The 26,288-nt window shown below is 43.7% G+C and overlaps 1 protein-coding gene across 1 annotated transcript in view; it reads right to left on the reverse strand.

Annotated features, from left to right (window-relative positions):
• The window catches only part of LOC122794679 (Alstrom syndrome protein 1 homolog), a 239,043-nt gene extending 226,132 nt beyond the window's left edge, over nucleotides 1-12,911 (reverse strand). The window contains exon 1 of the mRNA XM_044063308.1: nucleotides 12,729-12,911. Coding sequence (XP_043919243.1) covers nucleotides 12,729-12,903 — 175 coding nt within the window. The 5' untranslated portion in view covers nucleotides 12,904-12,911. The remainder of the gene's footprint in view (nucleotides 1-12,728) is intronic.
• Nucleotides 12,912-26,288: the final 13,377 nt, after the last annotated feature.

The following is a 26,288-nucleotide window of genomic DNA, read 5'->3' on the forward strand; positions in this document are numbered from 1 at the left end:
AAGCTGGTTCGAAGGGTGGTAACATCAGTTGTGACAACAACAAGTTCAAATTCCATGGGAAAATTGGCTCCCGGATGGGTGGACGAAAGTTCCCTTCATAAAGGCCTTGCAAAGCCTGTGAGACATAATAGAAGAGCCTCCTTCACCAACATGGAAGTTAGATATGGCCGCCAGCTGTACTCTTATAGTGGAAGTAGAGGCTTCCTCATGAAAGAGTAAGGATAAAAATTCCAAAACTTTGTGTAGTGGGGCTACCAAGGGGTCTATATGTTGACCTGACGCCCAGCATACAAAACGTTTCCATTTGCTCCTGTAAAATTTTCTGGTGGAGGCTTTATGAGAGGCAACCAGAATGTGTTGTACTGCCGGAGAGAAAAGATCCAACCTGGCTAAACAGGGAAGCGGAGCAGCCAAGCTGTCAGTTTGAGGGATTGAAGGGATGGGTGAGGAACGCCCGATGAATGAGTCAATAGATCTGGCTCTGGGTCCAGAATCCAACGTTCCTCCATCTGATGGGCTTGAAGAAAGGGGAACCTTATCTGCCGAGGCCAGAATGGCGCTATGAGGATTATCGTCCTTTCCAGATTCCTGGCTTTTTGTAGAAATTTGGGAATCAACGGGGCAGGAGGAAATGCATATAGGAGACCCGGGGGCCAATCGTGCACCAGAGTGTCCCTGGGGACACCCCCCAGAGGGGGAAGCAGGGCAAAGTAGCTTCTGCATTTGGCATTCAATGGGGATGCAAATAGATTGCAGCAAGGCTGGCCCCATCTGTGGAAAATCTTTTCCGCCACTTGTGGTTTGAGAGGCCACTCATGAGGTAACAGGATGGCTCTGCTCAACCTGTCCGCAATGACGTTGGATGACCCCGGGATGTGCGTTGCCACTAGAAAGCGACCCGTGGACTCCGCCCATCGCCAAATTCTCAGGGCATCTCTGCATAATGGGTAAGACCTGGTTCCCCCTTGTTTGTTTATTTACCAGACCACAGACATGTTGTCCGTCTGAACTGCTATTGTTCCCAGAGGTAAGAATGCGTAGAAGTGTTGCAACGCTAGAAACACCACTCTCAACTCCAGAACATTGATGTGCAGGTTGTACTCCAGATTGGACCATTCCCCTTGGACTGTTCTTCCCTGAAAAAGTCCCCCCACCCTATCAGTGAAGTGTCCGTGGTTATTGTGGCTGTACAGTTGGGTAGGACAAATGGGTGACCCGTAGTGAGATCCTGACTGTCCAGCCACCATAGAAGATCCCGTTTGCAAGAGTCTGTTATCAATATTTTGTGCGATAAGGGTAGTTGCTGGAACAACCATTGCACGAACAGCAGCCATTGGAGGACCCTCATGTGCATTCTGCCCATAGGAACTGCAATTAGAGAAGCCGCCATCATACCTAGAACCTTTAACACTAGCCTGGCCGGGGCTTTCCTGTTCTGAAGAAGAAGCGCAACCTGTTCTCTGAGGGCTGAGGCTCTTACTAGAGGAAGCTTTATCAGAGTTAACCTTGTATCCAAATCTGCCCTGATAAAAAATATATGTTGTGAGGGCAATAAGGCAGATTTTTCGAAATTGATTGAGATCCCTAAATGGGAACAAAGGTCAACTGTGTAGTCCCTGGCCTGTACAAGACGATGCTCGATGGTGGCGGTAAGGAGCCAGTCGTCTAGATACGGAAACACTTGGAATACTTGCCGTCTCAAGTGAGATGCCACTACTGCCATGCATTTGGTGAACACCCTGGGGGCTGAGGTGAGACCAAAGGGCAGCGCTCAAAACTGAAAATGACTGGCTCCCAGCCGGAAGCGCAGGTAATCTCTGGACGGCCTGGCCATTTTGATATGGTAGTACGCGCCCTCGAGATCTATAGAGCACATCCAATCATCCTTCTGTAAGAAGGGAAGGATCGACTGTAGCGTGACCATCCGGAACATTTCCTTCCTCATGAAGGTGTTGAGTTGGCTGAGATCCAAGATCGGTCTCCAGTCCCCTGTCTTTTTTGGAACTAAAAAGAACCTTGAGTAAGTTCCTGATCCTCTTTGGTCCACCGGGACTGGCTGGATGACTCTTTTTGAGCAGCTTTGTAATTTCTACAGCTGCTGGATCTCGCAGATGGGGTGGCACATCTGGAAATCTCTTTTGTTGGGGTGGGGTAGACGTAAAGAAAATTGTGTATCCTCTGGTAACTATGCTTTTTACCCAAGTATCCGAGGTAAGATTTAGCCAGGCCTGTGGGTATAAAGCCAAGCGACCCCCGACTGCCTCCAGAGCAGGACAGTCGGGCCTCCATTCAGGAGTGCTGGAAGGTCTTCCTAGGGACGGTATCCCTGTCGCCCTGATTTTGCGGACCCACTCTGCCGCCGGGGTGGCGTCTTCCATTTCTCCCCCCCCCTCTGCCTCTGGAGGGGGCATCACCCTGTGTGGCTTGGAAAGATCCCTGAGTCTTACGGAACCACATTTTTCCGCCCCTTTGCCCTTTGGGGTACGGTCTAGTTGGAGCAGAAAAACGGACCCCAACAGCAGACAGGGTCTTCCCTTCTTGCTCACACCGAGTTAGAGTCTCCTTTACTTTGGGCCCAAAGAGAGTAGTGCCATCAAAGGGGGCAATAGTAAAGGAAGACTTGAAGGCTTCCGCAAAGGAGCACATCCACATCCAGGATTGCCTACGGAGAGCAATCGCTGAAGCTACAGCTCTACTCAATCCTTCGGCCACATATGAGATGAGCCTCATGGATGAGTTTGCTATCGAAGTAAGGGTGTTAAGTTGTGCTGTCACCTTATCCGAGACAGCAGCATCTGTGTTACCCTGGAGGGTATCTCCCAGTTCCTTAATGAGATCCCTCTGAAGTCGTGTAAAATGTGTCAAGTAGTTTAGCGAATGCATGGAAAACATCGCTGAACTGAAGATGCACTCTTCCCATATCTGTCCAAAGTCCTAGAATCCTTATTAGGAGGATGAACAGAAGATGATGACTCAGACATTTCCTTTTTCGTGGCTGCCGCTACCACCATAGCATCGACCGGAACTCCCTTAGTAAGATAAGCCTTATCTTGGGGGGCAGTGACAAACTTGTTCGGCCTACGAGGTACCTGTTCTACTGTGTCTGGTGTTTCCCACGCCCTTCGAGCAATTAAGTCCATTAATTCATCGAAGGGTGGAGTCACCCAGGAGGTAGAATGTTGAGCCCCAAAAGCCTTCAGCAACACCGATTCATCCTCAGTGGGGGCCAGGGACTGCCAATCACCCCTCTGTCTCAAGATCTCCCAGGATGTCTGCAAATGATACATCCTCAGAGGGGGATCGTGGGGACCCCTCTGCCTCATCCAAATTGGTGTCAGACGTTAGAGATTCCTGTGGGGAATCAATGTGCCTTCTCTTGCACAATCTTTTCCTCAGAGCTTCATCAGAGGGGGTTCTGGTGAAGCCTCCAAGGAACAGGGAATACCCTCTGGGGCTGGCTGAGGCAATGGGACTCTACACTTGGAGTCGATCGCGGGAGCAGAAACAGAAAGCGGCCCTTTGGGGGAAGGAGAAGATGCCTCTGATGAAGTAGTTGTCTGTTCAGACAATACCTACCTCATAAGATCGAAAGCCCCCAAGCCCTGGGCCTAGGACTCCTCCGGTTCCGAAGAACGCGGAAGCCTCCTCGACACCGGAACCATGGGCTCCGACGCAGAGGACGGAGCCGAACTTATCTGCGCCGAGGCCCCGACAGGGAGAGTCAGAACCGAAAATTCAGTATGACTCTCGGTCCCGGAACCAAGGAGAGATCGTCGGCTCCGCGACTCCCTGACGGGCTCCGAAGGAGTCGAGGTCAATGGTGCCAATCGCACAATGGACGGTTTCGGTGCCGAGGGCTCCACCATCATTGGTTCATCTTCTCCTAGCTCCGAAGACTGAATGAGTCTCGAAGGAGGATCTGTTGGAGACACAGGGAGGCCTTCCAGTTTCGACACCAATTGGGACGAAACCACAATCAGCTTGGACAGAGCCGTATTTTCCATTAGTTTCTGTACAATACGATCCACGTCGGTATCAGATAATGGTCTGGAAGATCGGGTCGAAGGGGCCGAAGATGGCACCGATCGAAGAATCAATGGTGGAGGTAGCTCCAACACCGGTTCCAAGACCTGGGGCTCAATCAAAGGTAAACGTTCGATGCTCGGCCTCGAGGTCTGTGGAACCGGCGAACGAATCCTGGAAGAAGTGCTCGGAGCCGATGACATGGGCTCCGACACCTTCGACGTCTTTGACCCCTTCGAAGACTTAGAAGTCTGGTCGGCCTTCTCCAAGGCCTCCTGGAAGTCAGGTTTAAGTAAGCCCCTGTCAATCAGCTTCCTGTGCCTCTCTGTCATGACCCTCCCACTAAAGGAATGACAGATGGAGCAGTCCTCCTGCAAGTGGAGAGGGCCAAGGCAGTAGACGCAGGAAGCGTGATTGTCAGTGATGGACATTTTTTGTCCACACTGACATCTTTTAAATCCGGATTTGACTTTCTCTGACATGGTAAACACATATCCAAGTCAACACTCTTATAATAGTCACTATAACAATATTATAGAAAACAATTGAAAAGTTATCTATCTATCTAAAAGGGTTAATAAAGGGTTAAATATTAACAGTAACACTAAATACACACACTATACCAACTAACTACTAGTAGAAAGAAAGTACAGTTTTGTACCTACCATAAATGTAGATGTCCGATAGATATGCAACTGCAGTCATAACATATGGGTTGTCCTGCCTCAGGCAGCCCTCAGTCGGCCGGATTCCAAAGTCTGGGTCTGACGTTGGCTGATGTCGCATTTATCTCCGATGTCAGGGCAGCTGGAGTATATAAGCATCAGCCGACGCCATCTTCTTCAGTGTTTCTTGCCCCACATGCCAGGTGCCCTCCAAGGAAGGCTGTAATCAAATTGGAAGACAAAAATAGGTTTCCAGACAACAAATAAGCAATAAACAGATACACCATAACAGATATCCCCAGCTAAGGATAACAGGGAGAGGAGTGGACCCAAGGCATAGAGGGGATGGAGGGAGGGAAAACCCGACTGCAGTTGCATATCTATCGGACATCTACATTTATGGTAGGTACAAAACTGTACTATGTCCTTCAAGAATACAACTGCAGTCATAACATATGGGTTGAATACCAAAGCTTAGCTGGGGGAGGAGGTATGCTCTAGGAAAGGGATGGTGTAGCTATCAGTCCCTGCAGGACTGCCGAAGCAAAGCCTGCTCTGGATCTGGAATATAGAGGGAGGTTGTAGTGCTTGGAAAATGTATGCACGGAGCTCCATGTAGCAGCTTCTAGAATGTCTTTTGTAGGCACCCCTCTCAAAAACGCTGTAGAGGTGGCTGTAGCTCTGGTGGAGTGTGGTCTGACATTGGCTGGCACACTCTTTCCATGGAAGGAATAACAGAATCTGATGCAATGTCCAATCCATTTTGAAATTATCTGTTTAGAAATTGCTTTTCCTTGTACTGCAGGGGCGTAAGCTACAAAAAGCTAGTCAGACTTCCTACTGGTCTTGGTTCTGTCTAGGTAGTAGCGAAGTTGTCTGTGTATGTCCAAGGTATGCAACAATCTTTCCCCTTTGTTCTCAGGATTAGGAAAGAAGGTAGGCAGGTGAATTGCTTGATTTAAGGCAACCCTAGATACCACTTTTGACAGAAAGGTAGGGTTGGTTCGTAAGGAGACCCTGTCTCTGTGAAAGGTTATGAACGGTGGTACTGCCATTAAGGCCTGTAATTCCGAAACCCTTCTTGCTGAGGTAATGGCCAACAGGAAAGCTGTCTTCCAGGAAAGAAATTGTAAATCCACAGAAGCTGCTGGCTCGAAGGGAGGTAAAGTCAATTTTTCTAGGACAAAATTGAGGTCCCAAGCTGGTACTGGTGCCTTTCTTGGGGGCTTTATATTCTTGATTCCTCTAAGAAATTGCCTTAACAAAGGATGTGAAAACACAGGTGGGTCAGTATTGTATCTAGCTGAGATAGCTTAAGCATGAATTTTTATGGAAGAGAATGAAAGTCCTTTATGCAGCATATCTGCCAAGTATTCCAGGATGAGAGGAATGCTCAAAATGAGGCATCATGACCCTTGTTGGTATTCCAAATGCTGAATCTCTTCCATTTGGCTGAGTAAACTTTTCTGGTGGATGGTCTGCGGGCTTCTGTTAGTATCCGCTGAACTTCCTTGGAGAGAGATAAATCAAGGTTATTTATGGGATTTCCCAAGCTGTTAGCTGTAGCGTCTGGATGTTGGGATGAACTGTCCTGAAGTTGTGTTGAGTCAGAAGTTGGGGCCATTGTGGAAGGGCCCACGTTTTGTTGTGACATATGCTCCGTAGTAGTGGGTACCAGTGTTGTCTTGGCCAGTCTGGAGCTATTAGGATCCCCTTCGGCTTGTCTGCTTTGATCTTTAATAACACTGTGGTCATCAGTGGCAGAGGTGGAAATGCATAAATTATCAGGGTGCTCCAGTTGAATGAGAGGGCATCTATTTTCCATGCTTGTGGATGATATGTCCTTGTGCAGAACTTTTGTAAATGATGACTGAGGTGGGAGGCAAATAGGTCTACGTCCGGCCTGCCCCATGTCGAGGTGAGTCATAGGAAGATGTCTGGATGTAGCCTCCATTCGTGGGGGTCTAGGAAATTCCTGCTTAGACTGTCCACCAGAACATTGTCTTTGCCTGGAACAAACTGGGATTGTAATTGTATGTTTAGGCCCAGTGATTTTTCCCAAAGATTCATTGTCAGTCTGCAAAGGGGGTAAGAATGAGTGCCCCCCTGCTTGTTTATGTACCACATCACTGTGGTGTTGTCTGTCCGTATTAATAGTTGGCCTTGTTGAAGTTGTTGCCCAAAGGCCTCGATGGCATGCATTACTGCTAACATTTCTTTTTGATTGATGTGCAGATGTGTTTCCTTTGGAGACCATTGTCCTTGAATACATCTGCCTTCCATGTGCGCCCCCCATCCAAGGTCTGAGGCGTCTGTGGTCATGGTCTGTGTTATCTGAGGTTTTTTGAATGACATATCTATGTTTGACTGGCTTGCTGAGGCCCACCATAGAAATTCCTTTTGAAGGCATGGAATGAGTGGGATATTTGCTTCTAGGTTGTTGCTGTGTTGAGACCATAAGCTTTTTAAGTACCATTGAAGCTTTCTCATGTGTAGTCTTGCTAGTGGAACCAGGAGGATGCAGGATGCCATGTAACCCAGGGCCTGTAGGAAACTCCTTGCAGTCATCTGGGTGAGCTTTGCTAAACTTTTGAAGTAATGAGTTAACTTCTTTTGCTTGTCTTCTGTCAGGTAAGCCATTTGAGAGGCTGTGTCTAGTTTGGCTCCTAAGAAGGTTATTTGCTGGGATGGCTGAAGTCTTGACTTTTGAAAGTTGACTGTGTATCCCAGAGCCTGTAGCAAGTGTATGACATAATTCAAGTTTTTTGTCAAAGTTAGTTTGTTGTCCGCTTGTATGAGGCAATCGTCCAGGTACGGGTAGATTTGAATTCCCTGGAGCCTGCAATGAGCAATTACTGATGCCAGGCATTTCGTGAATACTCTGGGCGCAGTAGATAAGCCAAATGGCAATGCTGAGAATTGATAATGCTCTGGCCCTGCAAGAAATCTGAGGTATCTTCTGCAGCTGTGTCTGATAGGGACATGCAGGTATGCCTCCTTGAGGTCCAGAGTAATCAGCCAAGACCCCTTGCCCAGCATGGGAAGGAGTTGCTGTAGAGTCAGCATTTTGAACTTTGGTACTATGAGGAAAGTGTTTAAAGCGGACAAGTCCAGTATTGGTCTCCATTGACTTTCTTTTCTTGGAACAAGGAACAGTCTTGAATAAAACCCCTGGCCTTGTTCTTGTTGTGGAACTTTTTCTATTGCTTTGATCTGTGCAAGCAGAGAAATTTGTTTTATAGCCTCTGCCCTCTGATTTTGTGGAAGGTTTGGCATGCCTTGTTTTATTGGCAAAGTGTGGAAGTGGAACCTGTAACTGTGGTCTATAATGTCCAAAATCCATTTGTCTGTTGTCAGTTTGTGCCAATTTTTTGTAAACAGAGATAACATTCCGCCCAAAGGAGCCTCTATTTGCTCCTTGGTTAGCAGAACTAGAGGAAAGTCATTGAGATTGTCCCTGCGGGGCAGGAGAAACCCCTGTGTCACTTCTTTGGTTTGTTGGTTGCCATTGTCATCCTCTGTATTGGCCTCTTCCTCGGCCACGCCTGTTTTTGCCCCTTTGTGATCTTTCAGGATTAGGAAAGGACCAGTTTTTAGAAGGCCAGTTCCTGCTGAATCTGGGCGGCTGAACCTGAAGGAAATCTTTTACTGTCTGAACTGACTTGGCTTTTTCCTCAATGGACTTTAACACATCTTTAGCATTAGCACCAAAAAGCTTGTTCTTTTCCAAGGGTGCGTCAAGAAGTTTTGCCTTAACATGATTTGGTAAGGGTTGTTCTTTCAACCATGCATGTCTGCGAATGACCGCCCCTGTTATAGCTGCCCTACATGAAACCTCCAATGCATCATATCCACACTGTAGAAAGTGATTGCTAACCTGTTGAGCATTATGCACAGTCTCCTGCAAAGACTTCCTATCTAAGGGTTCAGGGGAGGCCAATGTTTTCTGTAAATCATCTAACAGGAAATCCTGATATTGAAACATGTGAAAGAGACAATTGAGAGCTCTCATAGATAAAGTAGTGGAGGTGTAAACCTTCTTCCCCCATCTCTCTAAGGACCTTGCTTCCCTGTTAGAAGGCAAAGGATTTTTGGAGGTGGTAGCTGAAATCCCTTTAGGCCCCTGGGAAATTGTTTCTAAATCAACAGCATGGGCCTTAAAGAAATGAGAATGGGTTTCTGGAACCCTATAGTATCTGTCAGGCTTGGCAGGGGCAGGAGGAAGAGTATCAGGGTGACACTGGAGTCAGAATACAAATCATCCAAAACATCAAGCACAGGAGGTATAGCTAAGGGTCTGTGCTGGGGCTTTTTAAGGAAGGTTCGAAGGCGCTTTCTGGAATCAGAATATTCCTGGCCTTGCCACTTGAAATGCTCCCTCATGGAATGCAGAACTTCCCCAAAAGAAATATCCTCAGGAGGGGAGGCTGAGGGAATGGAGTCCTCTGCATCTGAATCCTCATAGGTCTGGAAGGGCTCATCCTGGCTTTCGGAGTGAACAGAGTCCTCAGAATCTTCATCTGAAGGAAGAGGGTCAGAGGGTTCAACCCTGGGCCTTTTGTCAGGAGGAGGCTGGGATCCTCTCTCAGGATGGGCCTGGGAACCTCTGATCAGAGAAATTAAATCTGCTGCCATAGACATGATTTGTGTTTCAGGAGCAGGCTGAGGTAAGGTTTTAGCAGTAAGATGCTTGGACTTGCTGGCTGCCTTAGCACGTGTGTAGGCCTTGATAGACATGGACATGGGAGGCCTAGCTGCTCCACGTGCAGGAGTGACCTTATCAACAGCAATGGTCTCGGGCATTTCCTCGGTTTCGGTATCCGGAGGAAAATCAATAACTGGCGTCGGAGTGGCCTCCGGTATCGGAGGTATCGGTAAAGCGGTGTCTTTGGTTCGGAGCGGTGGAATAACCGACTCAGAGGGAACCGGGGCACTCGCGGTTAATTTTGTCATGGTGTCGGTGGAAGACGCGGGCCGAGGATGTCGGTCCCGGTCTTTTCGTTTCTTAGGAGTCTGCGTTGTCGGTTGTTCCAACGGCATTGTATAATGAAATTTGTCACCGAAGAAGTCTTCTGCGAACTCCGCCCGGCGCCTGAGTGTGCGCTTATTGAAGCGAGCACAGGCGACACAGGCCGAGACGTCGTATTCTGGGCCAAGGCAAGGGAGGCAGTAAGAGTGGAAATCCTTATGAGGTATTTGTTTACCACAAGACAAACAATTATTTACTTTTTCAGTAATTTCTGACATCGGCTGAGGCAAGAAAAGGTCCCCAACGGGGTACTTAGCTTTTTTGATGACTTCGGTTTCGAAGAATACAGGAGCTGACCGACCGGCACTTGCGAACTGCTTCTGCTTCGGGCACCGCGCAGCAAGAAAGACTGAAGAAGATGGCGTCAGCTGATGCTTATATACTCTAGCCACCCTGACGTCGGAGATAAATGCGACATCAGCCGACGTCGGACCCAGACTTTGGAATCCGGCCGACCGAGGGCTGCCTGAGGCAGGATAACTCATATGTTATGACTGCAGTTGCATTCTTGAAGGACATCACTGTCAGAGCCCTGACAGGAACAAGAAGGCCGCAGCCCAAGATATATATAAAAATCTATATATATTTCACAGGGAATAACTTTCAAAATACACACACACTATATACTACACTATCTGAAAGGATAAAGATAAATTTAGACAAGAAAAACTCTTATCTGAACGATAAATATAAATTCTCTCTCTGGCCCGAGCTCTCCTCGACCGATCTGTTGCAGCGGCAAACTAGATCTGAGGGATAGCAGGGAGGATCATGGGATAGAGTCTGGTCTCGAGCTTCTCTAAGATGCAGAGCTTTGTGATGCGGCTGACTCGGAGCCGAGGATCGGCTCCGAACCCGTGTGTAAGAACAAACGGCAAGATTGAACACTTTCACATCAGCCAGTTACACAATCGTCTTCCTAAGAATTACATTAGTCATGTTATCACTGAATTTACTAAAGAGATATGACTTTGTGAAATACATTCCAACTAACCGTAAAAGTATTGTTGAAGAAAGGCAACAGTATTTGAAATTAAACAAACTTGGCTTGCTCAGCTAAGAGAACTAGATAAAGACTAGAAAAAGGATTATGCATCTTTTAAATCTAAGGTCACTAGAAAACTCAAATGGAAAATAAGGGTAAAAAGTTGTGAACTAACAGCCTTTTGAAATTTCACACTATCACAAACAGGTTCAAAAAGGAAAGATGCAAAACTGGTCTCAAGAGAATCTTTATTTGAGCTCCAGCAACATCCCTGAATAAAACCTTTCCCCTAACTGAGCAGGTGGGACAGTTGCTATCACCCTGAGTGAGTACACACACTGAATGATGGGGGGGGGGGGGTCTAAGGTGGGTGACACTTCCACTGCCATCTGTAACAATGACGTACTGCTCTCAGAACCAATATGTCTGAAACTATCTGTAGCCTATGACAGAAATGGAGGTTCAGATATTCTGGAAGGATAAAGGGACTGCCAGATTGAGAGGAAGGAAGGAAGTTCTTCATGTAGTCATTCAGACTTATTAGACTGACCTCCACTTTGAGAGGTTCCCGATTCCTTTTTGGAACCTCCTTGCTATGGCTTCTTAAGTTCGCTTACCAACATCCTGTTGGGTCAGCTTATTTTGCTTTTTTAAAGAAAGAGGTAAAGGAAGCATTGAGTCGCCTGGCAAACTTGGAGAAAGTGGGATGAAAATTTTGAGAGATCCCTTGAATTAGCTTTCTTGTCTCATCACACTATTTAATAACCTTTATAGCAGAAGGTCCAAAATCATGGTCTCTATCCAAGGAAGAATGCAAAATGTCATTTTTACATCCTCTGGGAGGTTTTGAGAATGCTGCCAGGCTACCTCCTCATGGTAGATCCAGTGGCAGCAGCCTTGGAAGTAGTATCTACAGAATTATAAACATATTTTAAATAATGACTAGTGATCAGAGCAACAGTAGAAACTAAACTACACATTTAGCATTTTTGCCTGGATGTGTTTCCATAGGTATTTTTATACCACAAGCAGACTCCAAAGAATGGTTCCTATGATGAGGAAGAAAGAGATAACTAGGAACATATATTTTGGGAGTGTAGTGAGTTGGCAGACTTTAAAAATTCCCTACAGAGTACTCTGTTAGAAATACTGGGTGAACCAACTGGTGTGTAACTAAGGAAATTATTTTTCTGAGCTAGGGTACCGGATCTGAATTGCATAGACATAGTAAGGCCTTATAAATTTTAATTTTGGTGGCTGAAAAAATTAATTACTGGAAAAGGGAAATCAAATTCTAAAGCAACTGTATTTGAAGTAGTGAATATTGTATCAAGAGATAAAAAAATGGAAGTGGGATCTTTAGATAACAGTAGCAACAAATTACATAGAAAAAATGGGAATTGTGGGAACAATACATGCAGAATCATGTTTTGGAGGAGTGAGGATTAAGGGAAGACAGAAAATGATACATTTATGTAATATTAGATTGATAATAATTGTATATAAAAATACATGTAATGTGTTTGCAAAGGTGAACATGTTAACATGGTTTAAGTTATTTTATATAAATGTATGTTAGCTTATGCCTTAAGTAATAAAAAGTACTACAAAAAAAGGACAGTAATTAAAGTTCTTATTGGTTAAATTTAACAAAATCTGACCCTGATCTAGGTTTAACTCGACCTTCTTTGGAATAAGCAAACAGTGCCTCCTACTCGGAGTCTGTACTTTACTGTATTTTATTAATTTATTGTACTTTTTATTTATTTGTCTTTATTGTACTTTATTGAATTTGTTGAGAAGTTCCCTCAACATTTTCAGTTGAGTAAAAAAGTGCCAAATATGTATTTTGGGACACCGAGAGTAACAATCTGGTCAGATGGGAATGATTTACAGAACTGTTCTGAAAAATGCACTTCTACTATAAATGCATTTCTGCCAGTAATGGTATCAGGAAAGTTCTTTGGTGATAATGAAACTAGTGGAGGCAGAAGTTTAGAGGAATATGTCCCTACAAATACAGTACCTCTGCCAACATCCGAATTAGCAGCTTTCGGTTTCCAATCACTTCTGTGCGTAGGATGGCTGAACAGCCTCTCTCGTTCTCTCTGAAAGACACGCTGCAATTTTCTCTCCTCTGCTACCAGTTCTAGTCTTTTTACACGTTCTCTTGAATGTGAAATGAAATCTGGCCGCCGCATCTCCAAAGCCTCCTAGTCAACAGGAAAGATAAGTACAGGTGTCACTACTGAGAAACTGATTTACATAGTTAAAAAAGCTACTTAAGATATGACTAAAAATTCAGGATAAACAGAAACAGATTATGATTTGTAAAGATTCTGTACATTTCTCATGGAAGCTGCAAGAAAAAAAACTCCAGCTCTGGTGGGCTTATCTCTGAAATATTGGTAATACTTGAATAGAAATAAATATATATATAAATATATATGTAATTAACTTTACTATAAACTAAAATTCACTCAGAGTTCTCTTTAGTAACAGCATCTTGCCAAAATGTACATGCATTTCTTTAAAGCCTGGATCTCAATGTCTTATTTGGATACAGGACATCACTAGTCTTATGGGAAAACTTGGCTAGGCTTAGAAAGGCCCCCCGGTCATTGGCCTAGTAATAATCTATGAATCTATGAAATTCAGAAGTCAAAAAGAGCAAGCTGGCTTAGCATGGATTTAGCTATACAGTATTATACACTGAACAGTACCCACGAAAATGGGAAGTAAACTTTTAAAATGTGAAGTAAGGTTTTAATTTAAGTAGCAACTGCTGCTTGAGGCTCCCCTTTCCTGTTTGTGCTGCTGGTTGTTGCAGTGAGCTCTATGGTTGCTGGGTAATATGTCACGTAAATACCATCCATTACTGACAACTGTCATGCTGTTCATACTGTTGTGGCGATCGGGCAGGTTATTACCCATGAAGTAAGACTCCGATAAACAGCCGAGTAACAGATAAAGTACTCACAAAACTATTTTGCCTTTGAGATGGTACTGCACAGTCCATAAGCTCTTCTCTGAGTCCTCTTGTGAGAATTCTTATTAGATTACACTGTCCTAAACCTGTCCCCATATTTACTATTTCTGTCTTTCATGCAACGTGGCTGTGCCACGTTTGCAAAGGAAAGGAAAACTAATCAGGTTTTTGAAATTATAACCTTGGAAATACAGAGTACACAAAGTCAGGAGTGTGACTTTCCAGCCCAAAATGGTTTATAAGAGGGAAGCTAAGCACCCACCATATAAAGCCTACTGGAAATCAAATGCTATAAACACTCCTTATCTGTTACATTACACTTCAAGTGCGTAGCACATGGGAAGAACCTCAATCAGTAGGCAAAAATCTCCTTCAGGGACAGAGAAGCCAGTGAGGGAGGCCAAATAAAGAAACATGGTTTAGAAAGGCAAATTCTGAGGTACTGAAGTGGCAAAGGAAACCTAACTTTTAAAGCAGAGCTCCTGCTGCAGTCTTGGTAGACATATACATTTAGGACAAAGTGGTGATGGCACCGTGAGTCATGCACTGGAAACAATGATACACTCATAAAATGGCTGAAGACTACATCAGCCACAATGCAGATGGCAACCAATCTGTAAAAGAAATATGCAGTAAATAAAAGTCCATATATTACAAAGGCACAAGAGGCAAAACAGCTAGTCTGCCTCAAACTTATCCTTTCTGTTCTAAAGCCTCAGATATAGACCTGAAGCATGGAGGGCTCAACCGTCCATGCTTGGCTTTCCCAAGAAAAAAGATGACAAAGAAAGTGGCTGAATCACATGAAACAAGGTGGAAAACCAGGCCAGGTTCCTTAGAAATGAGCGGTAGAGTTTTAAAATCTAACTGACAGCTCTCACAGCTACCAGGAGCAAAGCTTTCCAACAGACTAACTTCAAGCCTGCCTGTCAAATAAGTGAGGGGATAATGCAGAACACTGGATTCAATTATTTTTTTCTGTTGCTGTCAGAATGTTACATTGGTAGTGTAGTCTAAAAGCTTCTGTATCACTCTGGTAACTTCATCATATAGAAGGCTTGACAGTTTCCTGGCATATATGTGTGGTTAATGTGGCAGAGGCCATGTGCCTAATGTACAAGGCTTTTCTGTTAATTCCATTTGTAAAAGGGGGGCTGGCACCCTCCTTTAACCACTTCCTGCAAGCTCTACCTATTTTAAAAGAAAAATTACTATTTGCAGATGGATTAAAGAAAGTGACAACCCCTCTTATAACCTATCTATCCATCTGTCTGTCCACCTGCTATTTGTCTTAAAAATGCTAGACTGCATGTATGGAGAAAAAAATGCCAAGGTGGTTATCAAATAATGGACAACGCTTTGAATCTGTCTGCTTGCACAGCCATGCCAATGCTATTCTGGGTGTGTATTTATGTAGTCCTGTTTTCTCCATCATAGATGCAAGTGAAATGGTGGAACCATAAAGTTAATGTCTGAAGGAGAAGGGTTCTCATTAATGGATGGAAATGGAACAGCTCCGTCAGGAAATGTTTAACTGACCTGTATTGAGCCAGAATTCTGTTCTTTGTAAGATTGTGATGGCCCTTGGCTACATGACAGTGGGATAAGTAGTGCCCAAAATAAAAAGTATGAGGGCAGATCAACGAGATCTGTATGTTCAAAAATGTTAGCAGAAGGGGTTATTCTCAGTCCAGATGGATAATCATTTGTAATCTACAGTATTGGTATACTCAGTAGACAGGTTTCCTAGCATCTCTGAAATATTCACAGAAGATCTGGATGGACAAGTGAGTTACTGGAGGAGTGAAGCCTAGAGGCATGCTTGGTTGTCCTGCCATCCAACAGAAACACCCCTGACCTGCACCAGAATAACTTCTAATACAACCAGAGGATGGATCAGATCACCTGAAATCACACTCTCCTAATTCCTTTAAATAGTGTCCAGGGTAAAGTTTGACTTTCTTCTCAAAACATTGTTAGTAGGTGAGAGATTGGGATAAAGCAGTGGTAAGAGGTAAATCAACCTACCCTTCCAGTCCACAGGTAACAATTCTACTAACTCCTTCTCATCCTGCTGAAGGAACAGAAGCTGGAAAGAAGTATGTTTTCCTTTACAGCATGAAAGAGACTTCTGGGGTGCCTCATACCAACAATATCTTTATACAGACTGACCTAAGGCACAGTTCTAGAAGAGGGGTTCATTTATTTGTTGTTTGTTAGCCAAGTAGGGTGGAGTAGTACAAGAATTATTTTCAAATATGGCTCTAGATGAATGTCACTGTTGAAGTGACACCCTGACCCCATGTGCAAAAATGGGAAAAATGGTGTTGTGGACGGATGGCTGACTTGGGTCTAACTAGTGGAATCGATTCCCAAAGTATACAAGGCATTCTTCAGTGTGGAAGAGTTCAATAACGAGCAGCGTTATAAAACATAATGCACTTAACGGATCCACCATGTCTACTCATCAGCTCATATCAGACCACCTTAGTTGGAAGAACTTGCAAAATAACAGCTCAAATACACTCAAAGCATGTACTTGAACTTTTTATTTTACAAAATATGCAACAACTTTCCTTACAAGGGAGCAAATGCCTTGCATTCTCCACAGGTGTGGGGGGATGAAGCCTCCACACCCCCTTGCTTTATTATTCTCACACCAGGTTTGCAGAACCTTGTGAGAAAGTGATCACTGACAGGCACAGTAATATTTTTTTTGTTCTTTCTTCAAGGTGCACCTACTTCAGACCACTAGCAACTTACTACTGCGTGAATATTTACACTCATCTTCTGAGAAGCAAGCAAGTAAGAAAATGCAAGCAAATGCCATCTGAAGCTATTATGCTTGAGTAACTGAGACTTGACTGTAACCATTGTCTGAATACATCAGAAGAGCATTAAGGCTTAACTCCTAATATTCCAATGAAAAATTAAAACTAAGAAATAAACTGTAAGTCTAATATGATGACTTACTTTGCTCACATAAAACATTTACAGTTGATAAAAAATGACTTTGTAAATGTACAATATTTATACACGTTACAAATGTTATTCTAAGACTTATTCTCATAGTGATCTTTTAGATGGTGGAAAATCTTTCTGATAGTGGAACATGAAATTATTTTTTCTAACCGCACTGGTAGCACTATTCCAGGGAGAAGGGGCTATTCTGAAGAATACTTTTCTCTAAAATCAAGGTTGAAAAGTTGGCCATGAGAGAATGATAAGTCCTCATTTCATGGTTTTAAGTGGTAGGTCAGATTCTTAATGTTGAGCTTTACTGTGATAGGTTTGCAGTACTTTAATGAAAGCAGTACACAGATTAGTAAGTTTAGAAGGAGGCAGGCTGTGGCTGTAATGGGCAGCCAGTTAACGTTTCACAGACACAGTCAGACACCTGGCTGCTGGACATCATGACTGGCCTGCAATTTTTTTCAGCAACCCTTTGCAGAACTGGTGTGATTGGGGAAGAATTACAAACTTTGGTGGAAAAGGTGTATTCCAACTTGGGGATAAACATAGTGATTCCAAATGTTCTGCTGGCCTTACAAGTAAGACTACTGGATGGTCTGTGGAAAGTTTTAGATTTGAAAGGATGATAAGGGTGAGAGAGTATGTATGCAAAACAATTTTCAAGTATTAATCAAACCATACTCCCAGTTATTTGTATGCTTGGATTTCTGTGAATAATGAAACTTCAGGATTTTTAAGAGAGATGGTGGGGCCCAAAGCTAACTTTGTGGTATCCTGAATACCACTACTGTGTTTATGAACAGTTTATTGCTTCTTACTGGACATCCAGTCATACAGGAATTCACAAGATCAAAAGGAAGAGAATTTATATACAAAGAAAAGACTAAAGGGATGAAGTTTGAGCTTAACCCTTGAGGTAATTCTGATGTGTCATGTCTCACAGCACTCATCAATATAAATTCATAAACAACGGTAAAACTGTTTCTCACTTGCCATTCCTTTCCAGTGGACTCAAATAGTCTATTCCTTCACAGGCCTTCTTAAGATCTATGAACAGGCCACCCATGTGAAGTCCCTTTTCCATATCCCATATATTTGATTGGTGACTCAGTATGGCACTGTCATAATGGTCCCTCCCTGAGGCTACGCTATGGGCTGCTCAGAATGGGTTATTTTTCAATGCACTCTCATAGTTACTTGCACAAAAGCTTTGCAGTAGCATAGCGCTTGTGCAAATGTTTCCTAAGGATTGGCAGTTGCTGGGATATGAGAGAAACTTCAATTTTGTAATGCTTAAAGCTCCATTTAATGATTCCTGTTGTTATGGTAAAGTTAAAAATACTTGTAAGTGGCCAGCAAATAACTGAATTTGTTAGTTTTAAGAAATGTTTGTGCAAAATATGAGTGGATTAAATTTCATACAGCTCAGGCTCTGCTGCACTCATTTAACCCCTGTATAATTTGCTCCCTTAAAGTGGAAGGTAAAAGCATAAAAATATATATATTGATGGGAAAGAGGTGCTAAGTTGAGTAGTGTGTGGTTAGTGAAGTCAGTGGAGGGAAAATTCATGCTGGAAGTAATTAGGTTTTTAATGTTATTTAACATCTCCTGTGAGCCAGATTCCCAATTTATGTGCTGTGCATCTATGTGACTTTAGGGTTCCAATGGAATTCCAAAAATTGTTTTGGGTTGTTGCACTATACACTTTGCTAACACCAGATAAAAATGCTTTAGTGATGTCAGTAGCTGTGAGCTGGTTTAATGACAAACTTAAGACTGATATTTGATGGAAGCTTTAGGTGAAGACTGCACACAGATAAACTGGAAAATTAGTGACATAACTACAATTAACTAAAATGGTCTAACTTAAAGCACACATCTTGTTAAACATTCAGGCTGTATTCCCCCCTGGAATGTACTGGAGTGATGCTGCAATAAAGTTTAGATGTTCAAAAAAGCTATACATGCAGTTGTTATCAGCTGTAGGTACTTAATGATGGATGGCGCAGTGGTGCAGCAGCTGCATTGTCACCTCACAGCAACAGGTTCTCCAGTTCGATTCTCGGCTGGAATGCCTTCTATACAGAGTCTGCATGTCCTCCCTACATTTGTGTGGGTTTCCTCTGGGTGCTCTGGTTTTCTCCCAAGTTACAAAGACATTCGTCTGGAGCATTTCTCACCTTGGTCTCTGCTGAAAATTGGCTTTGTTCCACGTCGGACTTTCCCAGTAAACAAATGTTAAATAAATAAATAAAATACAATAAAATAAAGTGTTTTGCTTCTGTCTGTGGAGTTTACTCTTCCATGATATCCATGGTCAACTCTTTGAGCAGCATCTAAGAATATCTGCAAGTGTTTGATTCCCCCAGAACATAAACCGCTACTAGAAACATACCTTAATCAAAAACCTAATGATAGACCCATATGACATTCTGTTAGAAAGGCTGGGAGGACATCTTCTCACTAAAAAATCACCTCTTGGCTGACTTCATTAGAAGGGGCTCAAGTCTCAACCTTCTTTCTAATGTCATCAGTTTAGGAACCACTCTAAACTCAAGAAGATGGCTGTGGAGCAGTTTTTTGTGCCGGCTCATATACTCTCCAAAAGTAGAATACACAACATCACTGCTACAGACACTGTTCTGAGATGCTGTGTTTTTATGCTACTGCAAAGGTTGTGTGCAGTTTTTTTTTTTTTTAAACTAGTTGTCTTGGATAATACTGCAAATCTTGGTTTTCCCAATGTTTTTTCAACCAGTCCTTACAATGCTTTGTACTAAGGCGCTATAATTTGTATTGCCGCAATAAAATTCATGTTTGTAGGAGCGGAAGTGCATTCATGCGTGTCACTAACAAGAAGTCATTCAAAAAACTATATGAAATAAGACTGTAAGAGAGAAAGAAAACTCCATCTCCATGCTGGAGAGAGGTCTATCATTCCAAAGAATGCAGCATGGATCCAAAATCGGTTAAGATCCAATAAGGAATATACAGTGATGTAGAGGGATGAAGCCCTGACTTTTTCCCAGATGACCTAAGATCAAATGATAATTCCGGTTCTGGAGAAGGAAGTTAGTAGGATCTGGGTGCATGGCCAAATGTGGGCTTGGTACCAGCAAGCCATTTATGGCAGCTTTAACGGTGTACATTTGTGGGAGCAGGTACCCAACAGAGAGAAAACTTTGTGGTGATATCAGTGGACATATTATCTATGAATGGGTGGGGATGGGGGCACTGGGGATTATGGATGGACATTCAGAAGGCTGATGAAAGCTGAAGAATGGCTTCCGACAGCCAAGATTCCAGGAAGTAATTCCATGGCCTGGAGATAATTAGTTTAAATCCTTACACACTAATGGCTAAGTTCTTGGGGTGGAGGTGAGGTGAAACCAGATCACCAAACTGTTGGGATGTGGGACGAATCCACCAATGGCAAAAAAACTGGAATTAAGTGAAGAAGTGTGTGAGGATACGAGGAACCAAAACACTTACTATGGCTTTGTGAAGACAGCTGCCAAAAAAGTTGCTTTTTTTCCATAATTTTTCTGAACTAAGATCATCATGAGGCAAATTCTCTCTGGAGTGAGTGGATCCACCTCCACCAGGTGATAAGGGATGCCAGCTGGATGAAGCAGAGTAGGGGAATGGCTGACAGGTACAATGGGCAAAAAGCAAACAGAAAAAAAAAAAAAACGATTCAAGAGGGAATTATGACTCTAAAACCAGTGGCAATGTATTATCCAAAGCAGCATTATTATATAAACGCATGCTAAGTGGAAGGTAAAAACTGTGGACTATGTCAGGCACAGCAAAGTACAAAAATGTACTAATTTTTGCACTTCTGCCAAAGAGGCAAGGCCATAACCTCCTAAACCCCTTCTTTAGGAAGACAGGACTACCAAGGGCAAAGTCCAATACCATGACAATAATGCACGGAGGGCAGAGTTGATGCCATAGGGTGTCAGACACACAAAGAGATGTAACTATGGCAAGACCCAAGTCAGGCCCACTGACAATGAGTCATTTGTACGGTGCTACAATCATCCAATTATCGACCTTCGCTTTCCAATCCGTCTGCCGGTAACAGCAAAGTCTTCTCTAAGGTTCAGTGGGAAAAGGTAGCAAATTTCTACTTGAAGTGAAGCTGACCAACATCAGTCTACAGAAATATCCTGTTGATTTGCACACTAGTAAGCTTTCATCATGTCCAATAACAACTGGATACAAAGCTATCAAGAATTTACATACATATACACTTGCATACATACATCCACATAAACACACACACAGACACACACACAGACACACACACAGACACACACACATACACACACACACACACACACACACACATATGGATCTGGGACGTTTGCTTTAGTGAGCAAACGTTCGAATTCATAGTAACCGAACACACTTTAACGAAAGAGCTTTTATCGAAAAAGCACTTTCGTTAAAGCGTGTTACAAAAAAAAAAAAAAGTAGTACAGCGCCGACAACAGGCATACTTAGGCGAAAGTGCTTCTTCGGTGAAAAGCACTTTCACGTAAGTACACCCGGCCGTTTGGGTTTCGGTTGTTTGCACGTTCTAGATCTATATATATATATATATATATATCTATATATATATATATATATATGGGTCTACCTGACAACACCGACAACGAAATCACAGACACCACATAACTGAAAGTTCACAAATACGAGACCTCACATGCCCGACGCACCACAATCCCGACAATCAACAAACAAAACAAATCCCATGTCCAAAAAGCACACACACAACACAAGCACACCAAAATCCTTACAAACTTACAAACCCACACTAAACCTTACATACACAACTATCTATAACCTTAACCCAAACCCTAACCCTAAAGTCCGTCACTATCGCACACTCACCTAACCCACGCCCTAACCCTAACTCACGTAACCCGCCCCTAACCCTAAAGACTATCACTATCGCACACTCACCTAACCTGCGCCCTAACCCTAACTCACTTAACCCGCCCCTAACCCTAAAGACTGTCACTATCTCACACTCACCTAACCCGCGCCCTAACCCTAACTCTCTTAACCGCCTCTAACCCTAAAGACTGTCACTATCGCACACTCACCTAACCCGCGCCCTAACCCTAACTCACTTAACCCACCCCTATCCCTAGAGTCCGTCAATATCGCACACTTAAACAGCCTTTTCACATGTCGGCGTTCTCAGCGTCAGGGTTTTCATCCATCGGTCATCTCGGTTTTCATCGTCGGCATTCTCAGCTTTCGGCGTTGTCAGGTAGACCCATATATATACACACACACACACACACATATATATATATATATATATATATATATATATATATATATACGGGTCTACCTGAGATGGTCGACAAGCCATTTGATCGACACTCATTTGGTCGACAATTCATTTGGTCGACAGGCAGATTTGCCCCCCTTCCCAATGTTGTGCGACTCTGGAGTTGATATATATAGTTAGGGGTGGGGGTGGGGGGCACAGCCCCCCACATAAAACTGCTTGTAGACCAAATGAACTGTCGACCAAATGAGTGTCGATCATATGGCCTGTCGACCATGTGATAGGGATCCAGATATACATACATATACACACGCACACACACATATATCTACGTGTGTGTATATATCTACACACACACACACACACACACACACACACACACACACACACACACACACACACACACACACACACACACAGAGTCTTTGTCAAACTTTCGGAGTATCAAAACTTTCAATGCCTGACAGTGTTAAAACTGTTCAAATCACAAATATGCAAAAACACATGAAATCAGATCTTATCTTTTAATAACGTCCTTCCTCTCTGACTACATCTGCTCTTTCTCCATTCTTCTACTGACCTTTAATGTATCCATCCTCCTCACACAATTCCCCATCTGGTCCCAATTGGTGCCACACCCCATCATCTTTGCTGGTCTCTGCTCATTCAGTGGTACAAGTTAAATTAGAAAATCCTGCTTTTTCCATTCTCCTCCTCTCTAATAGCAATATAACACACTTGAGATAAATCCCTACATTGTGCACTGAATTCCAAACTGGCTATCAAACATATCCCAACTAGCGAGAGTTGCTGGTACTCTCTCTGAACAAAAAAAAATTTAACTAGGGGATATCAACAGGGATCGGTGCTGTTTGGCATCTATTTTGCAGACAGATCTGAGGCAATACAACTGAAGTGTGGTTAACCAATTACTCTAACTACTATAAGCTGGGCACTGTTATTCGCTCATCAACTGATAGTAATCTGCTCCAACATTCAAAGGGGATCCAGTATTTGTCTGCCTGGGAAGACATGATCAACAAACCACGATGCTTTGCCAGAGATAGTCTGCACCTGTCACCCCTGGGATTCAGATTATTGGCTAAAGCTCTTGCCACCCCTATAGTGCCCTTTTTAGGCAAGGTTCAAAGGACAAAAAGTACAGTTTTGTACCTACCATAAATGTAGATGTCCGATAGACATGCAACTGCAGTCATAACATGTGGGTTGTCCTGCCTCAGGCAGCCCTCGGTCGGCCGGATTCCAAAGTCTGGGTCCGACATCGGCTGATGTCGCATTTCTCTCCGACGTCAGAGCGGCTGGAGTATATAAGCATCAGCCGACGCCATTTTCTTCAGTGTTTCTTGCCCCAGATGCCAGGTGCCCTCCAAGGAAGGCTGTAATCAAATTGGAAGACAAAAACAGGATTCCAAACAAATAAATGAGCAATAAAACAAATACACCATAACAGATATCCCCAGCTAAGAGAAACAGGGATAGGAGTGGACCCTATGCATAGAGGGGTATGGAGGGAGGGAAAATCCGACTGCAGTTGCATGTCTATCGGACATCTACATTTATGGTAGGTACAAAACTGTACTATGTCCTTCAAGAATGCAACTGCAGTCATAACATGTGGGTAGAATACCATAGCTTAGCTGGGGGAGGAGGAATGCTCTAGGTAAAAGATGGTGTGGCAATCAAACCCTGCAGGACTGCCGAAGCAAAGCCTGCTCTGGATCTGGAGTATATAGGAAGATTGTAGTGTTTGGAGAATGTATGCACGGAGCTCCATGTAGCAGCTTCTAGAATGTCCTTAGTAGGCACCCCTCTGAAGAATGCTGTAGAGGTGGCTGTAGCTCTGGTGGAATGTGGTCTGACATTGGCTGGAACAGTCTTTCCATGAAAGGAATAACAGAATGTGATGCAATGTCCAATCCATTTTGAAATAGTCTGTTTTGAAATTGCTTTTCCTTGGACTGCAGGGGCATAAGCTACAAGAAGTTGTTCAGACTTCCTACTGGCCTTGGTTCTGTCCAGGTAGTAACAAAGTTGTCTGTGAATGTCCAAGGTATGCAACAGTCTTTCCCCCTTGTTCTCAGGATTGAGGAAGAAAGCAGGCAGATGAATTGCTTGATTTAAAGAAACCCTGGATACCACCTTTGGCATGAAAGTAGGGTTGGTCCTTAATGAAACCCTGTCTCTGTGAAAAATAATAAAGGGTGGTATTGCCATTAGGGCCTGTAGCTCCGAGACCCTTCTTGCTGATGTAATTGCCAACAGGAAAGCTGTCTTCCAAGAGAGAAATTGCAAGTCAACTGAAGCTGCTGGCTCAAATGGAGGTAGAGTCAGTTTTTCTAGGACAAAATTGAGGTCCCAGGCTGGCACTGGGGCCTTTCTTGGTGGCTTAATGTTCTTGATTCCCCTGAGGAATTGCCTTAGTAAAGGGTGTGAAAAAACAGGAGGATCAGTGTTGTATCTAGCTGAAATAGCAGATGCATGTATCTTTATGGAAGAATATGAGAGGCCGTTCTTTAACATATCTGCCAAATATTCCAAGATGAGTGGGATGTTCAACAATGATGCATCATGTCCCTTTTTGGTATTCCAATTTCTGAATCTTTTCCACTTTGCTAAGTAAACTTTTCTGGTAGATGGTCTTCGAGCCTCTGTTAGTATCCGCTGAACTTCCTTGGAGAGAGATAGGCTGAAGCTATTTATGGGATCTCCCAGGCTGTTAGCTGCAGTGTCTGTAAATTTGGATGCACTGTTTCGAAGTTGTGTTGAGTCAGAAGTAGAGGCCATTGGGGAAGGGCCCACCTCCTGGTGTGACATATGCTCCGTAGTAGTGGGTACCAGTGTTGTCTTGGCCAGTCCGGAGCTATTATGATTCCCTTGGGTTTCTCTGCTTTGATCTTTAGTAATACTGAGGTCATCAGTGGCAAAGGTGGGAATGCATAGATTGCTAGGGAGTTCCAGTTGAATGAGAGGGCATCTATTTTCCAAGCTTTTGGATGGTATGTCCTTGTGCAGAATTTTGGTAGAAGATGGTTGAGGTGAGAGGCAAATAGGTCCACTTCTGGCTTGCCCCATGTCGAAGTGAGTTGTCTGAAGGCCTTCGGATGTAACCTCCACTCGTGTGGATCTGTGAAATTCCTGCTTAGGCTGTCCGCCAACACATTGTCTTTTCCTGGAACAAACTGGGATTGTAACTGGATGTTTAGGCTCAGTGATTTCTCCCAAAGCTGCATTGTCAGTCTGCAAAGGGGGTAAGAGTGGGTGCCCCCTTGCTTGTTTATGTACCACATCACAGTGGTGTTGTCTGTCCGTATCATTAAATGGCCTTGTTGGAGTTGGTGTTGAAAGGCCTCGATGACATGCATTACTGCCAGCATTTCCTTTTGGTTTATATGCAGATGTGTTTCCTTTGGAGACCATTGTCCTTGTATACACCTGCCTTCCATGTGCGCCCCCCATCCAAGGTCTGAGGCATCTGTAGTCATGGTCTGTGTTATCTGTGGTTTTTTGAATGACATACCTGTGTTTGCCTGGCTCACCGAGGCCCACCATAGGAATTCCTTTTGTAAGCATGGAATGAGTGGTATGATTGTCTCCAAGTTGTTGCTGTGTTGAGACCAAATGCTTTTTAGGTACCATTGAAGCTTTCTCATGTGTAGTCTTGCTAATGGAACCAGGAGAATGCAGGATGCCATGTAACCCAGGGCCTGTAGGAATCTCCTTGCAGTCATCTGGGTAAGTTTTGCTAAACCTTTGAAGTAATGAGTTAACTTCTCTTGCTTGTCTTCTGTCAGGTAAGCCATCTGAGAGGCTGTGTCTAGTTTGGCTCCTAAGAAGATTATTTGCTGGGATGGCTGCAGTCTTGACTTTTGGAAGTTGACTGTGTATCCCAGAGCTTGAAGTAATCGTATGACATAATCCAGGTTTTTGTCAACATCAATTTGTCGTCCGCTTGTATGAGGCAGTCGTCCAGGTGCGGGTAAATTTGTATTCCCTGGAGCCTGCAAAGAGCAATTACTGAAGCCAGGCATTTTGTAAATACTCTGGCGCAGTAGATAAGCCAAATGGCAATGCTGAGAATTGATAATGCTCTGGCCCTGCAAGAAATCTGAGGTATCTTCTGCAGCTGTGTCTGATAGGGACATGCAGGTATGCCTCCTTGAGGTCCAGAGTAATCAGCCACGACCCCTTGCCCAGCATGGGAAGGAGTTGCTGTAGAGTCAGCATTTTGAACTTTGGTACTATGAGAAAGGTGTTTAATGCGGACAAGTCCAGTATTGGTCTCCATTGAGATTCT

The sequence above is a fragment of the Protopterus annectens genome, chromosome 2.part1, assembly GCF_019279795.1.
Source record: "Protopterus annectens isolate FY-2018-M chromosome 2.part1, PAN1.0, whole genome shotgun sequence".
NCBI lineage: Eukaryota > Metazoa > Chordata > Ceratodontiformes > Protopteridae > Protopterus > Protopterus annectens.